Here is a 25867-nt window from a genome sequence, read left to right as displayed (position 1 = left end):
AGTTAGAGACTATCCAGTGATGACTGCGTAGCAGATAAGAGAAATAGAGGTGTGAACCAGGAGAGTGTTGGACAGACCTGTTCATCTAATTTATGTGTTTCTAGATTTCACAAGCTGCACAGATTGGTCCCATTTTAATTGAGACTACTCTACCTTCAGCTCTGTAAAGTTAGTGGTAAGCACCCAGGTCTGTGAATGCAAGAGGATCTCCCAGGCCTGCCCAGTCATAGGTGCAGATATGTCTCTGGATTAATAAGTGCTGCAAATTGAACCCTTGTCCTGTAGCAAGCATTCTTAACTGTTGAGCCATCTCTCCAACCTCTACCCTCTGTCTTTTAAACCAATAAAGTATGTTATGGTCTTTTGTATGTGGGTTATGAGTGTATGAGTGTATTCTGTTGAAACTTAAGTGACAGTGATGGATGGCATTTAGGATTGTGAATTTGTTACCTGCTGTTATTTCAGAAAGTATAGTAATGACTTCTCTGACCCACTTCCTCCTTCCTCTGTGCCAAATTACTTTTCCTGGAAGTAAGATTTCCACTTAGAAAAAAAAATGCCTTTAAAACCTCTAGAAATGGAGCTGGGTGCTCAAGCCTACCCAGCCATCCTCCTGTGCTGCCTCTAGAAATCAGAGCCCAGTGTTTCAGGGCTTCATCCCTGTAGCATTTTGATCTCAGTGGGTCCATTACCACCAAACTAGATACTGACCCTGTTCTTCCCCTTGTCCAGATGCATTGTATAGACCCCCATGTATGCCCTGGCAGGGATGGCAGCAGTTCTGTTTCTTGTGGAACTGATACTCAGGGATCCCCAGCATGCCTTTTTGTGCATCCTGCCTCTGAATGCTGTCTTTATAACCTAGTAAGAAGTCTGCTCTGGCTGTGTTTTCCTGAGCACTGACAAAGGACCATCTCCCATTCCTTCCCACTCATTCCTTATTTTTATTTGCTTTTAAACAGGCTAACCGGCCACCTGCTAAACTCAACCTGTTGACCTGCCAGGTGAAGACCAACCCTGAGGAGAAGAAGTGTTTTGACCTCATCTCACGTAAGGTTCTTTTTGAGATTGCATCATGGAATGCTTATTTTAAGTGTTCCTGTTGGGCATCAATCAGCCTTTTGAAGAATTGGTCTTGAGCCAGATGGGGGTATGTGTAGGTCTGTAAACCCAGCACTTGGAAAACTGAGGTAGGAGGATTGTGAGTTTGGGGCCAGCCTGTGCTACATGGTAAAACCCTAGGTTTTTGGGGGGTTTTTGGTTTTGGTTCTTTTTGAGACAGGGTCTCCCTGTAGCCTCAGCTGTCCTGGACCAGGCTGGTCTCGAACTCACAGAGATCCGCCTGCCTCTGCCTCCTAAGTGCTGGGATTAAAGGCATGCGCCACCATGCCCGTCCTGAAACCCTGTTTTTAAGTGACCTACCTGGTGGTTGGTGGCTTGCTAGTTCCTTGGGTTAGGATTGGCCTTTAAGCCCTACTCCATGGGCTCTATAAACCCAGAGCTCCCCTCTCTACTCTGAACTTTAACTCTCCTGTTGGCAAATAAGTAGATTGTAGTAGATGAGCCTCAGTTTAAAATTTTGCAGCCCTAAAGGATAATTTTGTTGTCAGAAGCTTCTATAATTTATTTATGTGATACTAAAAATGCTACATATGGGGGCTAGTGAGATGGCTCAGCAGGTAAAGGTCCTTGCTGCCAAGCCTGACGATTTAAGTTCTATCCCTGGAACCCACATGGTAGGAGAGAATTGACTCCTGACCTCTACACATTTGCCGTGGTGCACACAAGCCCCTGCTTCACCCTAAACATAAATATAATAAATGGAATTTTAGAAATGCTGTAAATAGAAATGATTAGGTTGTCAATAAAGCCCTTGGGTTTTTTTTTTTTTTAAATACTTTATTATTTTTATGTGTATGTGTGTATTGGCCTGCATGTAGGTAAGTGCACCCGTGTCGTGCAATGCCTGTAGAGGACAGAAGAGGCTGTCAGATCCTCTGGAATTGGAGTTACGGACAGTTGTTTACTGCCATGTGGGTGCTGGGATTCAAACCTGGGTGTTCTGTAAGAACAGCCAGTGTTCTTAACCACTGAACCATCTCTCCAGCCCAGGGTTGTTTTTTTTGATTGTTTGTCTTTCTCACCACAAAATTAGTCTGTTTCTATATACTTTTCATCTTTGTGGTTACACAAAGGAATTACCATGGAACCAACAACTACAGCAAATGTTTGCTCAGCACCCCCTTCTGAAAAAGAAAAGAGAAGGGCTCATGATGTTTCAAGGAAAATATGATAAATACCTTTTGTCTTCAGTCTTTGCATGTGACTTGGTTACAGTTTGGGGAAGGATGGGCCAGTCTCCACTCTGAATCACATCAGTGATTTAGCATAGCAGTTGTGTTTATAGAAAGCACTGGCCTGAGGGGAGTAGGCAGGTGGAATGCCCCCTGTGTGCTGATTTATTCTGCTGACTGTATTATTGAGGCCTGGGAGGCACTGTGATGTGAGCCAAGATATATAACAAATGAACAAGGTCAGTGATGCCATCTCCACTCTGCGTGCATAGCTTCTGTTCCTCCTCAGGTTTCATTTCACAGGCCCTCTGCATTTAGGTGCAGGGAGGACTGAGCAGTATGAAGTAGGGAAACACTAGGGGACTATAATCCTTTATGCTGGCCTGAGGAGATGACTCAGTGTGTAAGAGCACTTGCTGTACAAGTCCAAGGACCTGAGTTCAAATCCTTTGCACCTTTGTAAAAAGTTGGTTATGGCTATGTGTGTACCTGTAACCCCAGCACTGGTGGTGGTGGGGGGTGGAGAATAGAGACAGGAGGCTTGCTGGGGCTTCCTGGCCACCAGCATCACTCCATGTTCAGTGAGAGAGCCTATTTCAAGGGAATAAGGCAGAATGTCAGAACAGGGCATCTCTGGCTTTTGCATGTGTACCCCTCTCATATAGCACACAGACACAAAGATTATGCTGCTCCAAGGTCCCTACCCCTCAGTGTAGTAGGTTCACATATCCAACAAAGCTTGCTCTCAGATTCACATTCATTCACAATGTAAAATGCTGAGCCTCGACCATAGTTTATAACGTGATCACTGTTGGGTTATCTGCCTCTAGATAGCAGCAGAAGTTAAAGGGAGAAAACTTGATGGTGTAATATGAGATGTCTGCTGGTGGCTGGAGTAGAGGGGTTGGGGCCCTTTTTTTCTGAAATAGAAGCCCATTACATGCTGCACGGTACCCTAGGTGTAAGTGCCCTTGGGCAACTGAACAGCACTTGGTGGCTAACTGAGCTTTGTGCACCATACTGAGACAGGTACAATACCTCCCTCAGCTACCCCTAGTTACCTTCAGTATGGCTGGTAGGGCCCCAGCAAATACCAGAGGTGCAGAAGCAGCTGCTGCAGAGTTTTCTGCCCACACATTCTCGATGTCAGACACCAGGAGGAGTGTGCATAGTAAGTGCATAAGAACTCCTGTTAGGTGTGAATTGTTACATCCTGTAACAATTGGGGAATGTGGGGGAAGTGGCTAGTTTTATGAGACTGGCTTTGCCCCAGAGCATCAATCCAGACAGACATGTCTTTGTTGCAGCCTAATACATATGAACGTCCTCAAGAGGCAATGAGCCTAGGGTGCTCTGTGAGTCTGGCTGCAGGCACTGTTTGCTTTTGTGGACATGCAGAGTCTTTGGTCATCTTTGGAAATATCTTACCCTCTTCCCTGCTTGGCCTGGGGGAGTGGGGACCTAGGAAGGTATGTGAAATGAATTCCAGTCTTACTCAGTTTTTAACCCAGCAGATTTTCAAAATGCCCAACTCCCTAGAGCATCTAGTGGGAATGCTTTGTGCAAGGCCCTGCATGTATGTAAATGTACCCATGTTGTGCAGTGCCTGCAGAAGTAAGAAGGCTTCAGTTATGGAACTGGAGTTATGGGCAGTTATTAGCCATAATGTAGGTACTGGAATTTGAGCCTGGGTTCTCTACAGGAGGAGCCTGTCCTCTTGATGACTGTTGAGTCATCTTTCCAGCCCTGTATTTTTGTTAACAATTGTGTGTGTGTGTGTGTGTGTGCGTGCGTGTGTGTGTGTGTGTGTGTGTGTGTGTGTGTTCTAGGGATTGAACCTCAAGTCATCAGGTTTGGTGGCAAGCATCTTTCTTGCTGAGCCCTCTCGCCAGCCCTCTGCTCACTTTTTCGGGTTATACATGTTTATTGTGTCACCAAGAAAAGAATTGATGTTTGTCAACAAACCTCTGCCATCTGCAAAGGTTATACCTCCCTTTTCTTCTCTTATCAGGTTTGGTTTTTCTCTTTTACTTTGCTTTTTGCCTGATTCTGTGCACAGACTTTCTAGATGTCCCCATCCAGCTTCCCCTAGTGCACTTTTCTAAGTATATTTAGCCAGTTCATATTGCAAGGAGAATTGCACATTGAGGGAAGAAACATGGGCATGGCGCTGCTCACTGAAAATCTCACCTGTAGCTCACCAGTTTTCTGCCCCAAGATCTCCTGCAGGACTTAGTCCTTATTTTATCTTGGCCCCCAGAAGTCTAACATTTCTGCAGACTGCCCTCTTCTGTCCTGATCTTTATATCTTCCAAAGAATACTGATCAGTTTTGTTGTAATATGCTCATCATGTTAGATTTCTCCAATGTTTTCTCATGATTGAGCTGACGTTATGCATTTGTGGCACAAATAGCACATAATTGACATAATTGATACTGCTCGCACACACACACATATACACCCCGTACACACAGAAATAGCACATAATTGACATAATTGATACTGTACACACACACACACACATGTACACACAGGGCCATTAATTTCTGTTAATTAGTGTCAGTTTCTGGAAACAGCATCTTTTAGGCTTGAATGGGGAGAGTAGGGCAGGTAGATTACTTTTCATTATAAAGTCGCAATTACTGAGGCCAGCACACATTTGAGGGGCAGAAGGGACTGCTTGATTTTATGTAAATCACAAATTTCCTGGTAAAGAGCTCACATTATTCCTGAGGTTAATTTTAATTTTCTTGGGAATTGTGTGTGGACTACTCAGCCTCACAGTGATGTTTCCCCTTGCTGTGCAGATGACAGGACATACCACTTTCAAGCAGAAGATGAACAGGAATGTCAGATGTAAGTATCATGAAGATGGGATCAGGGGTGGGAATGGGTGTTGTTCTGCTAGGTAACACCTTCTTCTCTTTGTCTAGATGGATGTCTGTGCTGCAGAACAGCAAGGAAGAAGCTTTGAACAATGCTTTCAAGGGAGATGACAATACTGGGGAAAATAACATTGTCCAGGAACTGACCAAGGAGATCATCTCGGAGGTGCAGAAGATGACGGGCAATGATGTGTGCTGCGACTGTGGGGCTCCAGGTGACCAGGGACCCCCACCCCTCCCCACCCTACCCTGGGATCTAGGACATCGAAATCTCATTCAAGCACAGAATCCATCCATTGATTTTTCACTTTCATTTCAAATGTGAAATTCAGTGCAGCTCACTCAGCCTGAGCTCATCCCATTATACAAATGCTTAATGAACTGTGTTCAGAGTGCAATGGGACGAGGGTGGGAGACACTTGCCTGCTGGGCACAGGGCAGGACCATGGGAAGATGGCCTGGTGGAGATGAAAAGATTGCTGTGCTTTTTGAGCAAATGAAAACTGAAGGGTACCATAAGGGTGAGCTGAAGGTCATTGATCTCATGGGCTCTGTGAGACTGCACAGGTATGGCATGGGCCTCTGCCTGGGATTTACTAGCCTTTCAAATGTTGAGGAGCATTTGAAGTAACTTTTAATCACTCCCCAGTCCTGTGTCCTAGGAAGACAGCTACTGTCAGCTATCAGTTTTGCCTTCTGAAAAGTGAGGGGCCAGGACCCGCCTGTCATGTTCTGTGACACAAGACACTTGGGTTTGCAATTTGATAGAGTTTATCAGTGACTTTGTGTTAATGGGTACATTATCATTGTAGATATTTAACAGTTAGTACTTTAAAACTCGAGTTACTAACTTACTTTAACTAAGATACAGAGGGCTGGAACTCAAAAACTACTACATAGTAGCCTTTTCTGAATGCTTATTAGCTGAGAATCAGACTCTCCCTTAGTCTAGTTCTGCAACAGTTTCTGGGCGTGGTGGCCTTTAATCCTAGCACTCGAGAGGCAGAGGCAGGCGGATTTCTGTGAGTTCAAGGCCAGCCTGGTCTACATAGTTCCAGGACAGCTGGAGCTACAGGGAGACCCTGTCTTAAAAAGACCAAAAAAAACCCATAGCCACAGGACTGAAGAGATAGCTCAGTGGTTTAGAGCAATTGCTGCTCTTGCAGAGGACCTGAGTTAAATTACCAGCATCCACATGATGGCTCGTGACCACCTGTAATTCCAGTTCCAGGGTATCTAGCACCCTCATCTGGCCTCCATGGGTACCAGGCACACATGAGGTGCACCTACATACAAGCAGGCAAAACACTCATACACATTAAAAAAAAAAAAAAAAGAAAATTTATGCAACAACAAAACCCACAGCCACACCAAAGAAGACAGTCTGAAGTACCATCAAGTCCCTGTTTTCCTAGGGTTCTGTTTGGTCTTGGATCCATTAGAAATATCTTCTTGGCAGGAGATAAGGTAGGGAGTGAATTGTGCTCTTTTTTGAGAAAGGATAAGACCAATGAGTGCTTAGATGTTTAAAACACTTCATAAAGGACTCAATGCTGTGTACATTGTATCAAAATTCTAAGGCAGTGCAAAGTGATGTGCAAACTTGCTATGTGGCCTGAATGTGCACGGTACCTGCCAAAAGCAAGATTGTGCACAGTATAGCTAAAGTACCTGCAAACATAGGGTGTCAAATATTTACTGGGTACAGTTTTGCTGGGGGTCTTAGAGGGAATTATGTTCCTGGGAATTGAGCTTAAGACCTTACATGTGCTAACCTAAGCACTCTACCACTGAGATATACTCCCAGCCCACAGTTTCTTTTATAGCTAGAAAAGTTTTAAATAACTTCCTGATGGCTTTGTGAGCATGGCCATAATATTTGCCTGTGGTGGGTTTCTAAGCGCACCATGTGGTCCTGAGACATTATGCTCTAAAACATCTTACTTTCAAGTTTTTGTAAATTCAGGATTTGATTAATCAAGTGTGGGTCCACACTGTGTGCTAAGCACATGGCAGGGTAGGTACTTCTTTAAGGAAATGAATGTGCCGTGAGGGGAAGGTGTGGCTGGTCGATGCAGGGCGGCAGTCTGCTCTGCCTCTGTTAGGAGCTGTGCTCTGAGCATTTGATGAGATAAAAGTGCTGTGGTAGTGCTGATGCTCTTACAATGCAGTTAACCAAAGCCACAACCCAAGTCTGAGCTCAGCATAGCATAGGCATGTGGTATGTGTTCTCTGTTACTATTTGTGCCTCTAGATCTTATGTCTGTCCCCTGAGAGCACTAGACTTTGGAGAGGCTATTCACTCTTCTGCCCGACTCTGTTGGTATGGCCAGGTGGAATAGGAACAGTCTCTATGTAGGCCTGTCCCTTGAGGAACCTCTGGTCACTTACATGAATGGAAGGATGGGATATGGAAGAAGAGGGAGAACAGATTGTGTTTGCTTGTGAATTTGAGGTTATTTGGGGATAATTATAGATGCCCAGAATTCTTGCTATATCAAAGATTGAAGAAGAAGAAGAAGAAGGTCGTCCTCTTTTTTTTTTAAAAAAAAAAAAAAAAAAAAAAAAAAAAAAAAAAAAAAAAAAAACTACCTGTGTTCAAAACTCGGTATTCAGTAACTACTCTGGAAAAATCTTCCACCCCCTGACTGTCTTCTGATGGCATACTCTTTAGCTCATTTTTGCCCTCTTCTCTTTGACAGATCCAACGTGGCTCTCCACCAATCTGGGCATCCTGACTTGCATCGAGTGTTCAGGGATCCACCGGGAGCTGGGGGTTCATTATTCCAGGATGCAATCTCTGACCTTAGACGTATTGGGAACATCTGAGCTGCTGGTAATTTGATTTTGATTTGGAGATAAATGAAGAGAAAGATCAGCCTTTGTTTTGGCATTCTGGAGCATTTTGGTTTCTGGAGATTTCAATGGTGTTGTATTGCCAGATGGGTTTGGATGATTAGAAACTTGCTGATAATTCTTCATTCTCAGCTGCCAAAAGTGAAAGCACTTCTTGTTGCAGAACTTTAAAAAGAAATGAACCCAAACAAGGAGCATTGAGACTGGTGTAGGAGTCTTCTGAAATGCACAGAGGTGGTAGTGGGACCTCCCCTGGACTCCTTTGTTATCCAGACAGAACCTTGGGGGCAGTAAAGGTTTACCATCCTGAGCCAGCCAGTTTTTAACAAGGCTGTGCCCACTCACTTCAAAGGACTTCTCTGGCTTGTGTTGTCCCTCTCAGGAGAGATACTGGTTTTTGTTTTTACTTTCACTTCTGAAATAGTTTTCATTCTTGAGTCTCATAACACAGAAGCTTTGTGATAGAGGAATGAAGAAATGGAAGCATTTTCTGGGATGTAACTTTCAGAGCTTGAGACTACAGCTCTACTGAGTCATGAGGTCAGTCAGGCTCAGCATGGGCTTCAGGTACCTACAGCAGGGGTCTGGGGGAGTGTTTCACAGTTCTTCTGTTTAGAAATCAGTGCTCAAAATTCTTTCCTAAGATGGCTGGACATTGGACAGTAAATAGTAAGTGGATATTGATTGCCATTGATTTTAATGTCAAGAGCAATAATCTTGACAGAACATCAATTACCATGATCAGTATTGCTCTCACGGGGCTATAAATCTTGATGGTGTCTCTGAATCCAATATGTCTCTTCTTCTGATGTCTCTGGATTGCCCTCAGGGAGCCGTCCTGTCTTTCCAAGGAATTCTTTGTATGATCTTGAAAGGCAAGAGTAGGGAGAAGCTAGCATGAATTCTGGCAGCTCAGACAGCAACATCTCTGGTTATTTAGAGCTTAAAAATAGACTCAGCAAGACACCAGCAGAGCACTCTTATGTACAGTGTTTTCCTGTTGATGCTCTGACACATAGCCTGTATCTTAGAGGTCTGGGTACATATGGCATCTCTGGAGTGACTAATGGTGGCATAGATTTGAGATGATCACAGTAAGTCCAAAAAAAAACAATCTCAGTAAGCACTGATGCTCCATGGCAGTTGCTACTTTTACTGATTTGCTTACAACAGAGGGACACGTTAAATGATTATTTGTGGTGAGATGATGGCTTATTTTCAAAGCACTTCGGATGTGTTAGTTCATCTGATCTCTATAACTCCTTGCTGCCTTATCCTCACTTTACCAAGGGGAAGACTGCTTTGAATGCCTTAATGTGCCTGGGTTATACACCCCTTAACACTACACATGCAAAACGAGGATCCCTTTAATCTGACTTAACCTCACACTCCTCACTTCTGAGGTACCTGGGATATATACCAGCATTTGTGATGGCTTGTTGTGCCACATGGTAAGCATGTGAATGTCATGAGTGCCCCACCCAGTGCTTACCCCCAACACATGTCTAACAGCCAACTCTGGGGAGCAAAGAGCCTGTGATCATAGCCTGCTTGTAAATACATCTACCTTGGCCAGTTTTAAGCTGTTCTTGAGAATTACCGAATGTGGGGCTGGCAGTTCAGTAATAGCATATTCATCATACATATATAATGGATGTAACTCCAAAAACACAGATAACAGTAAAACATAGTAACATAATTAAGAACTGATGAGATTTGTTATGCTTATGTGTTTGTTATAAGCAGAGTCTCACTCTATAGTCGAGGCTGTCCTTCCTCAGTGTCCCAAGTGCTTAGAATTCAGTCGTGCACTACTATGCCAGGCAAGATAATGAGTCTTGAGTGTCTAATACCTTAGTTGTTGATAGGATTTATTATGAATTTATATAGTGTAATTAAAAATATTTTTATTTTATGTGTATGAGTGTATTGCCTGCAAGTATGTGAGTACACCCATATTGTTCAATGCCAACAATCAGAAGAGGGCTTCGGAGTCCCCTGGAACTGGAGTTAAGGATGGTTCATAGCAACAATGTGGGTGCTGGGACTCGAACCCGGGTCCTCTGCAGGAGCAGTCAGTGCTCTTAACCGCTGAGCCATCTCTCCAGCCCTATATAGTGTAATTTTTTAATAGTAAAATTTAATAGTTGTCTGACAAACTTCCTAGAAGTCTAACAATTAGCTCTCAAGAGCTGGTCAGAGCATTGTGCCAACACTTGCTACTTAAGTGTGTCTCAGAAATTTAACAATACTCTTTATGAGATGCTATTTCTTACCAAAGAGGAAGCTTCCAAGGGAGGCTGGAAGGAGTGCTTCCATCTTTATGGAGTGATTAGTGATGCCTAGTCCCTAGCTCAAATCTCAGCTTTGTTGTTCCAGAGCTTTTTTCTGTATTTTCATAGGAGTTTAAAGCTAAAGGGGCTGGAGAGATGGCTCAGCAGTTAAGAGCACTGACTGCTCTTGCAGAGGACCCAGGTTCGATTCCCAGCACCAACATGATAGCTAACAACTGTCTGTAACTCCAGTTCCAGGAGATCAAATACCGTCTTCTGACCTCTGTGGGTACTGCATGACACGGGTGCACTCACACACATGCAGACAAGACATTCATACACATAAAAAAATAATAATAATAAAATTTAAAAAAAAAAAGAAGTTTCAAGCTTAAAAGTAAAAGCTGTTTCTCACCTGTTGGAAGAGATTGAACAGAGCCTGCTTCATTGAGACCTGCAGATATTTTCAGAGTGTGATTTCTGTCCGTGGCTAGGCCTCTTTGCCTCAGTGGTTGTTAGAAAGATGCAGATATGTGGGATCTGCTTCCCCTCACTGCTTGACCCTGAGCTCAGGAAGACTCTTCCTTGGCTCACAGGGTCCCCTCTTCCCTGATTTTAGCTGCTGTGGTATGTCTGTGTTCTAGGTTCTCAGCCCTGCAGTTAAGGGGTACATAATGGGTGACAGATATCAGGGACTGTCTGTAAAGCCTGAAAATCTCAAGCCTTTTTAAGGCACCTAGGTAGGTTGCTTTATTTTGCTTAGGCAATCAGATAACTCAACAAAGCATTTCCTGTTGTAACACCTTCTTTCTCTCTGTGTATTTGGAATTATGTCTGGCACTTATAAAAAAACTTATAAAACAGTAGGTGCTGTTATTGTCTTCTCCAAGAAAGCCTTAACAATGTTTCTAGAACAATTCCTCACACATCCTGCTGTGTGAGCTGCAGGAGAGCCTGCCGGCTCTATGCTGGGTATGTTGGCCTTTCAGCTCTCAGGGCTGCCGCGCCCAGCCTATGGTTGGCTTGGTCATTGTTGCAGTTCTGTTTTGTTGTTGTTGTTGTTGTTTTGAGACAGGGTCTCCCTGTAGCCCCAGCTATCCCAGAACTGACCTTGACCCCAGCATACCAGGCTGACCTTGAACTCGCAGAGATCTGCCTGCCTCTGCCTCTTAGGTGCAAGGATTAAAGTGTGCACCACTACTCCTGGCCACAGTTCTCTGTTTTTGAGACGTCTCACTATGTAGCCCTGGATGGCCTGGAATACCCTATGTAGGCCAGCCTCAAACTCACAGAGATCCTCCTCTGGCCCCCAAGCAGAGGGACTAACGGTGTATGCCACCACACCAAGACAGGAAGTTTCTTATGCTACACTGATCAATGCTCTTAGTGGCGTGCTATAGGGGGTGAGTGGGTACAGCCTGGACAGTCTGCTTCCTGTAGGTTCTACCTGTGGGCAAACAGTAGGGTGACTATATCTCACAGTGTGTGTTATGTCAGGAGAGGGGCTTTGTCACATTTCTTTTTTCTAGTGTTTTTGGTTTGCAACTGTTATATTTGGATGTGTTGCATACTCAGAGGAAGAATTAAATGCATAAAACATAAATAATTAACATACATGCCTGCCATTTTTTGTGCAAGAACTCAAAATCAATCAAGAGTTTTCAGGAATCCTTTGCTAATTGCTGTGGTTCCCATGCTCAGCGTTCAATATCCAGAATTTATTCTCTCTGCTTCACTGTAATTGTGTGTGCTTTGACCAATACCTCTCCTAGCCCCACCCCTATTCTGTCCTACCCCTGCTTCTGTGAGTTGGACTAGAGCTTACATATAGTGAGGTCATGTAGTATTTGTCTTTCTGTGTCTGACTTAATTTCACTTTACATAATGTCCTCCAGGTTCATCTATGTGGTCACAAATGGGAGAATCCCATTCTTTTTTCAAGATAAAGTAATATTCCATTGCAAATATGAACCACATTTTCTTTACCCATTTGTCCATCAATGGGCACTTAAGTTGCTTTGGTATCTTGGCTGTTGCAAATAAGTGTGGAGGTGTGGATGCCTTTTGGACATACTGTCACGTACCCATTGCCACTTGAATGACTTAGTCCTCTGCCCGTGTGTCAGGGCTGTTTGTTTTCATGCTGTTGAGTTATTCAAGCTCTTTATATAATTTGGGTTCTATCCCCTTATGGGATCAGGGTTTCCAGGTATTTTCTTGAATTCCATAGGTTGTCCCTTTGTTCTGTTGTTTCCCTTGCTAGCCAAAGTGTTTTGTTTTGATGCAATTCCATTTACCCATTTTTGCTTTTGCTGGTGAGATGAAGTTTTTTAAATGACTTGAAAGAAATAGCCCCCCCCCCCATGAGCAGGACTGTAAGGCATTTTCATTTTCTCATTGGCATCATGTCCCTAAATAGACAGATGCTCATCCAATAATGTGTCACTTTTGTCCTCCCACCCAGCCTCAGCATGTTCTTGATAAGAGTCTTTTGCTCAGCTCTGTGAATTATTTTTTGGTTTGTAGACAATTGCCCTGAAGCTACACCCTGGCTGTTTTACCATTTCCCTTTTAATCTCTTGTTATTTCCAAGCATCCTTATTTTCCATGTTAATCAAATGGACTTGAGCAGCATCTGTGAAGGTGACTGGTTGGTAATCATCTCTCCTTCCTATTACCTGCTTTCAGAATCACTTCTCATTCGGTGAAACAGAACATGAGCAGTTGATGGGTTTGTTTGAATCTTTGGGGCAAGCCATGCCATCCTAACTACTCTACATCTAGTAGACTAAGAGGTTCAACAAGCTGTTCTCAGAATGCCCATGGCAAGCCTAGATTTTCAGAAGATGAATTTCCTTCTTAACACAGAAGAAGACCATAAAAAAAAAAGCATTGACCTCCTTTTAGGTCACCTGAAAACATTATTAGTACTAGGGTACTGGTATCATGTAATCTGTTCCACCATCATAAGTAAAATAAATGAAACCTCAGTATTTTGGCTAGAGAGATAACTCAACAATTAAGAGTACTTGCTACACTTGCAGAGGACCTGGGTTCAGTTTCCAGCATGTACATGGCAGCTTATAACTGCCTGTAACTCCAGTTCTAGGGGATGGGCTTTTGTGGGCACCAGCACCAGGCATGCACGTGGTACACATGCATATGTTCAGGTACTCACATGTACGCATAAGATAAATAAATCTTGGGGCTGGAGAGATGGCTCACTGGTTAAGAGCACTGGCTGCTCTTGCAGAAGACACCAGGTTCAATTTCCAGCACCCACATGGTGGTTAACAACAATCTGTAACTCCAAGGGAATCTGACACTCTCTTCCGAACTCCACAGGCACTGCACAACATGGGTGCACTTAAATACATGCAGGCAATACACTCATACACATAAAAAAATAATAAATAAAATATTTTAACAGATAAATAAATCTTTAGAAAACAAGCAAACAAAAAGCCTTAGTATTTTTCAATTTAATTTAGAGTTGGGCCTGTTGGCCCATGCTTGTAATGTCAACACTTAGAAGGCTAATGCAGGAAGATTGCTGCAAGTTTGAGGCTAACCTGGGCTCCATAGTGAGTTCCAGGCTAGCCTGGGCTGTGGAGCAAAACTCTGTCTGAAAAAAAGTAAAGAAAGGAAGTTGGAGGAGCATCAGAAAGCTTGGGGGAATTGGGGTACTGACTCAGCTGTCTTGTGCACGTGTCCTGCTACTCTTCTCCTGTGGTCTGTACTCCATTGTCAGACATGAGGGCAGGTCAGCCTCAGCCTCATAGGATGGGCACTGCCATTCTTCACAGCCATTTTCTCAGCACTGAAAGAAGCCACTCAGGGTAGTAATTACAGCTGCTTAGGGCTGTGAGAAATTGTCAACCAGCATCTCGTCATAACCGTCTAGTCATAGTTAGGGTCCAGGGTTTGTCATAGCTGTTCTTTGCACTTTCTGTCTGTCTTAAATGAGACCCAGAATCCAAGAAACTTGACCAGTGTGGTGCAACTAAGCCAACATTTGCACTATAGACCCTTGGTCTTCATAGCCTGTGTACAAGCCACCTTTTTTTTTTTTTTTTTTAATTTTATGTGTATGAGTGCAATGCCTGAATTTATGTAGGTGCACCCATGTCGTGCAGTGCCCACAAAGGTCAGAAGAGGGCGTTGGATCCCCTGGAACTGGAGTTAGAGACAGTCGTTAGCCATGTGTGTGCTGGGACTCAAACCTGGGTCCTCTTGAAGAGCAGCTAGTGCTCTTAACTGCTGAGCCATCTCTCCAGCCCCAGCAAGCCTTCTTTATAAGTCACAACTCGAAACTGTTTTTAGCCACAACTGTATTGTCAGAAACTGAGCACCCAAATATCTATGTATGTTGTCAAATATATTAGACGGAGAAATGGCAAGGCCCAGGTGAGAGTATAAGTTGTGACCTCCCTTCTACACTCCATGTGTTTGCCTGCACTGGTCACCCCCCTCCTGATGTGTATCAGAGGTGTGCTGTGCCCTGAGGCCTTCCACCCTGGCTGAGTTGGAACCAGCAGGGAGGTAACTAGATAAGTTAAAAGATCCAGACTCTGTTGCTGGCAGAAGCCCAGATGGCTGCTATAGGGTTCCCATGTGTGATAGCTGTGTTTGAGCCCATCCTGCTGGGCAACTTGATGGGACCAGGCTGGAAGAGGAGCAGACCTCAGTGTGGTGAGGAACAGGGGACCCATCCATATGTACTTAGTTCTTCAGGGAAGTCTTGCCTCTCACTTCTGGTTCCTGTTCTTAAATGACGGAAAGTTAGAGAAAAGTCACAGTAGGTTGATGTCCCTGCCTGTGGAAGCATGAACTTTTCTGTAACCCATCTCAAACTCAAAACACAATTTTTAGGTAAAACCTGAGGCCTCTCTCTTAGCTCTATGGTCCTTGCTCAGGCAGGTGGCATAACTTTGTTTCTCTATTCTGGCACGTGTGCACACGTGCATGATTCACCCAAGGTCTTCCTGATTATGCAATTGTACTGCTTACCTGAATAATTATCACCATAATTTTTATTACTACGTATGTGTGTGGGTGTGTGCACGTGCACATGTGCATGTACCACAGCATGCATGTCGAGGTCAGAGGATAGTTTTGGGGACTCAGTTCTTGTCTTCCACCTTGTTGAGGCAGAGTCTCTCTTGTAGCTGCCTTTCTGCACATTCTACGCTAGCTGGCCCACAGGCTTCTGGATAATTATCCTGTCTCTTCCTCCATCTCTCCATAAGAGTGCTGGAATTGCAGATGCAAGCCACCACATCTAGCCTTTTGTGGGTTCTGGGATTCAAACTCTGATCATCTGACTTGTAATGCAAGTACCCACTGAGCCATCTGAATGTCTCCTGTACAACTTTCTTACCAGTTTTTCTCTGTCTTGTGGGACTGAGCCAGGGGAAACCAGTGTGGTATCTCTTGTCCAAGGCCCAACACAGCTGAGGGACTCAGTATGCATGAAGGGCTCAGCTTGCCCTTATTAAGTGACATGGAAGGTGAGGGCTGGGGCTGCAGTTTCACTGCCTTAAGTGATACAGAGTGGACCATCCACAGACTCCCCATCAGGTTCACTACCAGATTCAACCAACCTCAAGTCAAAAATATTTAAAAGAGGGCTGGAGAGATGGTTCATTGGTTAAGAGCACTGACTGCTCTTGCAGAGGACCTGGGTTCGATTCCCAGCATCCACATGGCGGCTACAAACTGTTCTTAACTCTAGTTCCAGGGGAATCCAAAACCCTCTTCTGACCTCTGCGGCATTGCACGACATGGGTGCACTTACGTACATGCAGGCAATACACTCATACACATAAAATAAAAATAATGAAATATTTTCTAAAAATTTTAAAGAAATTCTAGGAGGAAAAAAAGGAATTCTAGGGACTGGAGAGATGGCTCAGTGGTTAAGAGCACTGACTGCTCTTACAGAGGACCTGGGTTCGATTCCCAGAACCCACATGGTGGCTAACAACTACTTGCAACTCCAGTTTCAGGGGATCTTCTGATGACTTCTTCTGACCTCCATGGGCATTGCATGACACAGGTGTACTCATATACATGCAGGCAGTACACTCATAAACATAAAATAAAAATAATAAAACATTTAAAATTTTTTTTTATTTTTTTGGTCTTTTTTGAGACAGAGTCTCCTAGTAGCCCCAGCTGGCCTGGAACTCACTATGTAGACCAGGTTAGCCTTGAACTCACAGATCCACCTGCCTCTGCCTCCCAAGTGCTGGGATTACAGGTGTGTACCACCACACCTGGCTAAAACATTTTTTTAAGAAAGAAATTTTGGAAAGTTCTAAAAAGGGAGGGGATGAGGGGTTGGAGAGATTGCTCAGTGGTTAAGAGCACTTGCTGCTCTTACAGAGGACTGTGGTTCATTTCCCAGCACCCACATGGTAGTGCTCACACCATCAGTTCCAACGGATGTGACACACTCTTCTGGCCTTCGCTGGCACCAGGCATGTATTGGGTACACATACATAATATGTAGGCACTCACATATACATATAAAATAGAAATAAATAAATCTTTTTAAAAAGTTCTAAAAGAAAGCAAAATTTGGGTTTGCCTTACCCTAAATGCTATGCTGAATCCTTTCTAGTGATCCTCTCTTATACCCTGCTGTAGCCTCCTTTGAAGACCCTCCCTGGCACTTGTTTGAACATTACTGTGGTCATTTACTTTGTAGTTAGGCCTAGTAAGAGTATATCCTGAAATGAATGAATGCAGTCTTTTCTCCTTATCTGTTCCCTAAGCAATATCTGTTTGCATAGTATTTCCATTGTCTTAGGAATTAGAGGTCATCCAGAGGTGATTTATAGTATGCAAGAGGGAAGTGTAGGATATATGCAGATGCTCTGTCCTTTTATAAGAGGCTTGGGTTCCTTCTGTTTTGTTATCTCTGGGCTCCTGGAACCCATCCCCCAGACACAGAGAGACAGCTGTACTGGTAGGCACTCCTACCTCCTCCTCTGCCAGTCTAGCTCTGCCTCAGCACATCCCACATTTCCTTTGGGTGACGGTGGCCCCTCTATCTAGCTCTCTGGTTAACACCTCATCTTCTGTTCTTGAATACTGTTTCCCTGTGACCTGCTGGGCCTTACATTTTCCCTCTGGGACCCTGCGGCTTCCAGCTGTGGGGGCTTTGCCTTTGGTGGTGGTGGTTTTCAATGGTTCTCTGCAGGCTCCTGAATAAACTGTGTCTTGGCAGATGTGTGAGGCAGCTTTGTCCAGCTTTATGTATGTGATGCAGAGATGCGGTGGTTCCCTGGACCAGCTGTCTCTGCTAAGCCAGCCAGATCGAGGCAGAAGGAAAACAGCTTTCTGATCCTGGGGGGAATTCTTCTCTCCCCCACCCCTATCTGCTTAACACTAGGAGGCATCAGAATGGCCCCTCACTCACAGGGGCCTGCTGTGACCTCTGCCATTTATTTGCAAAGAATGACTAGGCTTTGCTAGGTGATAGCCTATACTGTATGTATGATGAGGTATTGAGGTATGTCTGCCTAAACCAGAAATTACAATATTGAGGTTCAATTCTAGGTCCAATACTAACTGCCCAGGAAATCCTTTACAGGCATTGACCTCATGGTCTGTGGGTACTTGTTGCCTGAAGGGCTTTGCTGCCCTTACTGTTAGCTTTAAGTGTCTTATATGCAGGAAACTATATTCGCCTGGCTTTTGCTCTTTCACCTTGACCTAAGATGTGAAGCCAAGACTGAACAAAGAGGTGCAGATGGTGAGTGTGTTTGATTCACTGATCAGAGATAAGGTCAAACTAGGAAGGCTCACCACTCGAAGGGGAAGCAGTCCACATTCCTTCTGCACCCTTCACTGCCTGTTCCACTTCATGCTTCAGTATTACTTCCCACCAGGAAGTCCCCAGGCATCTAACTCAGATCCCTTTGGCTCTAACCTAAGCCAGTTCTCCCTACAGACAGACCATACCCTTCCAGTCACAGCCATACCCCCAGAGCATCTCCATTAACCCTTCGTCTGTCTAAGGATTCAAGCTAAGAAATACCAGAAGTGCCAGTGAGTTTTCCAATGTGTCATTTTCAATGTGGAAATTAAAGTATCTGTTTGCTCAAAGCACTCACTGTGCTGGAAGCTCCCTGCACAGTACATCTTAGTCCGATCCAGATGCTCACTTCTAATGCAGGTGCTGAGCTTGGTGCTTAGAATAAGGTAGAGACTTCCCTGGTCTGAAGGAGCTCCTGGCCATTCAGCCTTTCATTCAACAAAGGCTAGTTGCCCTGTTGTCAAGGGGGCATAGCACAAGCCATGGCTGTATCTTTGATCTGCTGTGCCCAACACTCAGTATACAGTGAACATTCGATTAGAAGGTGTGACTTGAATATTTAACAAGTCAGAAGACTGATCAGCTCACATGAATGTTGTATTTGGAGCTCACAGGACATCACTAATGTTTCAGCTTACTGGATGTTTTCACCTAAAGTGCCCCATTTGGTCATTTTTACAACTCTTGTGAGGTAGTTGTCCTCCTATGGATGAAAACTGACATTCCTATTTGAACCTGGGTTTTGGCCCCCTGGCTTGGTGCCCCATCCCCTATGACATTGCACCTCACAGCTAGTGTGAAGAAAGCTGTAGGGAGGACTTGGGAAATAAATTTCTGCCAGAGCCCAGGCTTTTGGGAGGAGAGGTGAGAATGGAGACTCATGGTCCTACTTCTCGAGTCTGTGGTGACTGTTGTCATGCAAAATCCTCTGCAGGGGGCATGCCACTTCTCTGCATTGATACCTTGGGGCTTTGGGTTTTTGTATGTCTTCATTAAAAGCAAACCACTTTACGACTCTATTTCTTAGTGGCTGTTAAATAAACCATCAGATGTGTGAATAACGGTCAGCAGTGGAGAGCATTAATAATTGAGTGCCCTGAAATAGACTTTTGTTTTTGCAGCTTGCCAAGAATATTGGGAATGCAGGCTTTAATGAGATCATGGAGTGTTGCCTACCAGCTGAGGACTCCATCAAACCCAACCCAGGCAGTGACATGTGAGTATAGGGTGGCGCTTCCCATTTTCTGAACAAAGATTCTCCCTTTGCCTGAGCCCCGTAAGGCAGGGGAACAGGTCAGGTGTACGTCAGTTGTTACTTCTTGGGAAAGTAAACTAGCATAAATTGTTTTCTGTTTTCATTTTGCTTTTTTCCTTCTTAGTCATTTTTGTGTGTTCCAATAGAAATGTGGTGTGGCTGGTTTTGTTAGGAAGAGGCTGAAGGGTGAGCAGCGTGCTGAGCAACTGCTCTGACTGCATAAAGGGCATTGCAGTGATTCTGGCTTGCCACTACTATGTGTACCCCTGGGCACCTTGCCACTGCTGCTCTTTCTCTCAGCCTATTTTCCCAGTTTGGTTATCTCTGCTGAGTTGTGGCTTGTCATTGTAGCTAGGCAGTCAACTGTGTGCTGTTTTCTTTGCCTGTGTCCTTAGAAGTATAGAACCTGTTGTTTCCTTCAAAAATATTTGAGGGTATGTTTACTGTTTATACAAAATGTAATTGAGAAAGAAGCATTTGTGTCTCATAGTGTACCCAGCTGGCCCACCGAGGCAACACATACAACAGGGGATTTCTTACCAGTTTAATTAAAGTATAAGTCACCCAGACCATACTGGACTTGAAGAGGTATTTGTCCTACCTCTCAAACTTCATCCCTCTTTCTTTTTTTCTTTCTTAAAAAAATTGGTTTGGGGGAGATATGAGAGACGTTGGAGGGGAGGGAGTGGGCATGGATTTGATCAAAACACCCTATATACATGTATGAAATTCTCAATAAATTAATTTATTTAAAAAAATTGGTTTGGACTGGAGAGATGGCTCAGTGGTTAAGAGCACTGGGTGTTCTTGCAAAGGGCCCAGGTTTGATTCCCAGCACCCACGTGGCAGCTAACAAATGTCTATGACTCCAGTTCCAGAGGATCTGGAACCTCCGTGGGCATTGCATGACATGGGTACACTTATACACATGCAGGCAATACATTCATACACATAAAATAAAGCCTGGCGTGGTGGCCCATACCTTTAATCTCAGCACTTGGGAGGCAGAGGCAGGCAAATCTTTGTGAGATTGAGGCCAGCTTGGTCTACATTGTAAGTTCCAGGCCAGCTGGGGCATAGGGAGATGCTGTCTCAAAAAAGACACCCCCCCTCCAATAATAATTAATTAAAATAAATATTTTAAAATTGGCTTATTTGGGGGGTGGGATGTTTCAGCAGTTAAGAGTACTTGCTGCTCTTACAGAGGACCTAGGTTCAGTTCTCAGCACCTGCTTGGTGGCCCACAACTGTAACTGTGTATAAGTGTTTTATCTGCTTGCATATAACTGTACCATGTACATGCAATTCCCACAGAGGTCAGAAGAGGGCATTAGGTCCTCTGGAACTGGAGTTACTGACAGCCACCATGTATGTTCTGGGAACTGAGCCCTGGCTTTCTGGAAGAGCAACTGTTGAGCTATCTCTCCAGCCCCTTAGCCCTGTCTGATCATAGAAGGACTTGGTTGGTGATGCAAAGCCAGGATATAGAAGAGGGACAGTTCTCTCCGCTAGCAGAGATAACACCTGTGTTTGAACAGTGTAATAACGGAGGGGAAAATGAAAACTAGGTGAGAAAAGAAAGTTGAACAGTCCATTACACAGACTGCATTTCCTTGGGCTAAGCCTGAAATAGAATTAGTGGTGTCCTTAAGGATACTGAGTCACAGGGACCAGTGTCTTTCAGAATGGTTTTACAAGGAGGAGAGAGGGTACAACCTCTGTGTAAAGCAGAACATAAAGGTTTTTGTACTTGCTCCATTCTGTTGGGGACACTGAGGCTATGGAACTACAGGACTGAGTTGTCTTGCACTATGTCACCTGATCTGAGATGAAGAAGATGTGGGAGCATTCTGTAGGAGTGAGCAGGAAACATTGTTGGGAGACCTCTGTTATGCAAAAGTCGAAGCCCCTTCACACCGGACAGCTCATGCAGCTTGGGAATGTGCTGCGAGCTCCTTTTCATAGCAAGGTGCTTTCTGGCATCTTTCCTGTCTCTCCCTTTGAAGTGGCCGCCACAAATGCCCTGACATAAACATGGCCTTTGGCTCTATGCATACCATGCCTTCCTGTGTGATTTTTACAGGTAGACAGAAGCCCACCGCCCTATGTAAATGAGGCATCCTAAAAGTACCTATCAGCTAAGACTTCTTCTACTGTCTCTACACTATAAATAGTCCTAGTTTTACCCCAATAAAGTTGGAGCTGTAGCAGGAGCTGGAGCTGAATCATTGAAATCTGAGCTGAGTCACTTGTCTTGAGCTCTAACACTAGATCCTGTGATCCAGTCTCCCCAGGGGGCGCTATTCCTCCATTATCGTCCCACGGATACCCCAGCTTTCACTGCCTCCGTGCCTCTTCCCTGTGGAGTTCACTGGCCAGGAACTCCACAATCCTGAGGAAAGGTACAAGGGTGTAATAGAGGCGGGATTCTGACTGGATAATACTCCAGAAGCAGAGGAAGCTCTTAGCACCAGAAACTGCGGTAGCCATCAGCTGCCACTATTCCCAGAGACGGGGGACCCCGCGCCGGGCCCAGAGAAGCCAGAGATCTGCCGCGCCACATCCAGAGTGAGTGCGCCCGGGAGCCCAGGCGCGCTCCCCACATCGTTTGTGGCCAGGCTCAAGCCGGGACTAGCCAGGTGTGGCGGAGACCCCAGGGGGCCTGCGCACACCACGCCGCACACCACGCCGGGGGTCCAGCGACCCCCCCCCATAAAACATGTTGATTGTTGGCTGTTTCTGGTGTCATGTATCTCAGGTGTGTTGCATTAAAGTCAGTTTATGTTTGCATTCTGTAATAAGCATGTATGTCATAGTGTTTCTATAGATTGCATAACGGGTGATTTTTAGATCCCATTTACAAAGTGTTGTGCTCCCCAGATGAAGGTGTAAAATTCAGATCTCACCTGAAGAGGCAGTAGAATACAGTAGTATTCTTGTCCTTTCCCAGCCCAGACCACTTTAGCTTCTCTGAGCCTAAGCCCTAATTTCCTCTAATATAAAAAGGGAGACCAGGCTGCTCACCCCCCAGGAGCCATTGGGGAAATTAGTGAGATGCTTTGCATTCGATCAGTTGTGCAGTTGGTGTTGGCAACAGAGGCCATGTAAATGCCCTGTGGTAATGCCATCTACTTTGAGAAATGGCAACCTATAGTAGGCCTCTCTTGGAGTGACCCACAGGTATACAGTGCCTCCTGGACAGCTGGAGGACCTCATGTAGTGAATGGAATGCTGAGATCCAGTATGGTGGGTTTAGCTAAGTTGTTCACTTGATGACTGCTCCTTCTGGTTGTCCATCTACCACTGAGATACCAGGCTTCTAGAATGCCATAAAATTGATCAACTTTGAACAAATAGTACAGTAAAATATTACTATCAAGTACCAGGACTACCTTATAAAGGCAGAGCATCTGTTTCTTCTGGGGTAATTTTAAGAATGAGTACTACCTGTTTGGAACCCATGAACCTCAATATTCTATCTGCCCTGAGGTCTGGCCGCACACCTCGACACTCACAAGAAGTTTACACTCCTCCACTTCTTCAGAAATGAGGGTGGATGACCATTGGAATGATGAAAGATGACCCACAGTCATTCTTCAGAAGAGATGAATTGTGTGATGCATGCCTTTAATCCCTGCCCTTAGGAGACATGAAGCAGGAGGATTGTGAATTTGAGGCCTGCCTGGGCTACATAGTGAGTTCAAGGCTAATAGTGGGCTGCATAATGAATCCCTGAATTGATCCCCACCCTCCAATAACTGGAAAGAAATTGTGTGGCTCTTAGTGCGCCTACAGTCCCAGCTTTCTCTTGTAACATTCTAGTCCGCTTTGAGTTACACTGAGTTTTCACATACATTGTTTTGATAAACTGCATTTCCCTCATTTCTTTTATTTGCTACCACAGTATATTACTTGTGGTGGTTCAGTAAATATTTAATGAATCAACAAGTCAAATAATAGCCCCTGCTCTATACCTGCTTCATTCAGCGAATATTTTACTAATAGCTGAAATAGAACAACCTGCTTCTAGCTTGATGTAAACACACACCATCAGCAACCATCTGTTGAAGAGGAAACCAAAGGCACCCTCTAGTGGCCTGTGAGCTCTCACATGGGAGTCAGGGCATTGAGCATGTCTAACTGAGCCACCAGAGGCCAAATTGCATCTGCTCATGGAGGCAACTGTTTCTGTGTCCCAGAAGCCCCAGGGAAGCCCCAAACACCAGATGGATCATTTTTTGCTGTTCATTGCTGTCCTCCACACACCTCAGTTCATAAATAAAAAGGAAGAGGAGAATGCACTGGTTTCACAGTCCATCTCTGTGTAATCCAGGAGCACAAGGTGGATTACAGAGACTGTCCCATGTTTGGGTTGGAACCACTTTCATGGGCCTCAGAGCCCTGCATATATAAGTAATCCATTAAAAAAAAATAAGCAGAGAGCCAGGTGTGATGGTACATACTTGTAATCCCAGCACTCTGGAACCTGAGGCAGGAGGATCTGGAGTTTGAGACCAACCTAGGCTGTATAGTAAGGCTCTTTCTTCAAAAAGCAATAGCTCTGGGATGGAGAGATGGCTTAACATTTAAGAGAGCTTACTGTTCTTGCAGAGGACCTGGGTCCAGTCCCTAGTACCCACATGGAGTAGCTCACAACTGCCTGGAACTCCAGTTCCAGGGAATTCCAACGCCTCTGGCTTGGAACACCTGCTGTGCACATATCCATACACAGACCTACATGTATATGTGCATACAGATATACACAGTAAACATATATATACATATACATACAAAAATGTCTACAAAGAAATCTAATTTAAGCTAAATTTATGCCTATACTTATGCACATAATTAAAAATAATAAAAATTAATCTTTAAAAAGAAAGATCTTACTTTTTCATTAAAATTATTGGGCTGTTGTATCTGCATATTTTACAAAATTAGGAGAAAGGACAAAAGAGCACGTGCTTTAAGCTCGTTTCCTACTTTACTTATAAGGACGGTTGGGAGCTGTTTCTGGTTACTTCTCCGCTTCTGTTTCTACATTCCTTTTCCAGTGGGATTTTAATGAGAATTAAATTTTAAGTGTAACTTTGGGTGCTAGAAAGATGACTCAGTGATGAAAGAGGGTGTAGTGCTTTTTTAGAGAACCCAGTTTAGCTCCCAGCACATTGTCAAGCAGGCTGATAATGGCCTGTAACTCCACCTCCAGGGCCTCTGGCATCCACAGGTACTGCACTTCCATGCACAAACAGAGACATGCACATAATACACATAATTAAAAATAATAATTCTGAAATAAAACCTTTGAGGGTGATGGGCTGAGGATGATGTTCCAGTGGTAGAGGGCTTGTGTCTAACATGTACAAGGACCTAGGTTCAGTCCCTTCAAGTAAATAGATGGTAAAGGAACTCATCCGTCTCTATCCTTGTCCTCCAGGGGTCATTGGTTGTCCTGCATTGGTTACTGAAAGTGCCTTTAATTGGACAACTCCTGTCCCAAGAGCCCATAGAGTTTAAGGCTTTGAGCAGGTTGCCCCAAGGTAGACCCTATGGGAGGTTCAAGTTTGGAACTGGGTAGTTCCTGAAAACCCCACACTGCGTTTGGAGGCAGTGAGAAGCCTCTACCACTAAACCAGGCCTGCCTGGGCACTTGCCAGTAGCCTCAGGAAGTGACACAATTTCCCTTTATGGGCTTTAGTGTGCTTACCCACAATGCCCCAAACCTTTTCTGTGGGTATCCATTGAGACATTCACTTATGTCTCCACAATGAGTTAGTGCCATGTGGACAGGTGAATGTGCTGGGCTACATCAAGGCTTAAGCTTAAGGTTGGCCCTGGAGTTTGCAGACCAGGGACAGAAGTGAGAGGAATGCACAATGATTAAAGTCCTGGAGTCCAATGAGCTGTTATGCTGTGGCCTGTCCAGGAGCAGCATACTTCCAAGAACAGCAGTTGAGAGCCTCCTATCCTGGGCTAGACTATCTCCAAGGACTCTAAGGTAGACAAGTTTCACTTCCATGTGGAATTCTGTTCCCAGAGGGCTCGGGCATCCCAGAAAGCAGGCAGATTGCATAATATGAACTGAAGACAGGTTTAGAAAGTCTATACCTGCTGCAGCTGCCACAGACCTCCCTACAACATAGCTGGGGCCAGAAGGAGAGAAGATGTGTGTGGAAATGCCATCTGGCAGGTGCAGGTACAATTGGGATTTGTGAGAGGTGGGCCTGGATTTACCTCCTTGGCTCTTGTCTTCTGGAGACACGAGGTCACATGGGTGGTGGCTCCCAACCTTTAGTGAGCACTAGGAATGGGGCTGTATACATCTTATAAATACCTGGGTGATACAAGGCCTAGGTGTAGAGAAATGCTGTAGACATTGATGGGGTGACAGACTACCTGCCTCCCTCCCTATTTCAACTACAGTCTAGGAAGGAAAGGAGAGGACAGGGCTCAGTGGCTCCTGGGTCAGATGTTA

The 25867-nt window shown here is 44.6% G+C and overlaps 1 protein-coding gene across 4 annotated transcripts in view; it reads left to right on the top strand.

Annotated features, from left to right (window-relative positions):
- Asap2 (ArfGAP with SH3 domain, ankyrin repeat and PH domain 2) overlaps nucleotides 1-25867 on the top strand; it is a 183959-nt gene that overhangs the window by 128523 nt on the left and 29569 nt on the right. For all 4 annotated transcript variants that reach the window (XM_008850139.3, XM_008850137.3, XM_008850138.3 and 1 more), the window contains 5 exons: nucleotides 963-1050; nucleotides 5103-5151; nucleotides 5229-5395; nucleotides 7883-8016; nucleotides 19256-19350. In XM_008850139.3, coding sequence (XP_008848361.1) covers nucleotides 963-1050; nucleotides 5103-5151; nucleotides 5229-5395; nucleotides 7883-8016; nucleotides 19256-19350 — 533 coding nt within the window. The remainder of the gene's footprint in view (nucleotides 1-962; nucleotides 1051-5102; nucleotides 5152-5228; nucleotides 5396-7882; nucleotides 8017-19255; nucleotides 19351-25867) is intronic.

The sequence above is a fragment of the Nannospalax galili genome, unplaced genomic scaffold (genome assembly GCF_000622305.1).
Source record: "Nannospalax galili isolate Female #2095 unplaced genomic scaffold, S.galili_v1.0 scaffold100, whole genome shotgun sequence".
Classification (NCBI taxonomy): domain Eukaryota; kingdom Metazoa; phylum Chordata; class Mammalia; order Rodentia; family Spalacidae; genus Nannospalax; species Nannospalax galili.
Note: the sequence above shows the minus strand (reverse complement) of the source record. Positions and strands in the feature narration are given on the sequence as shown.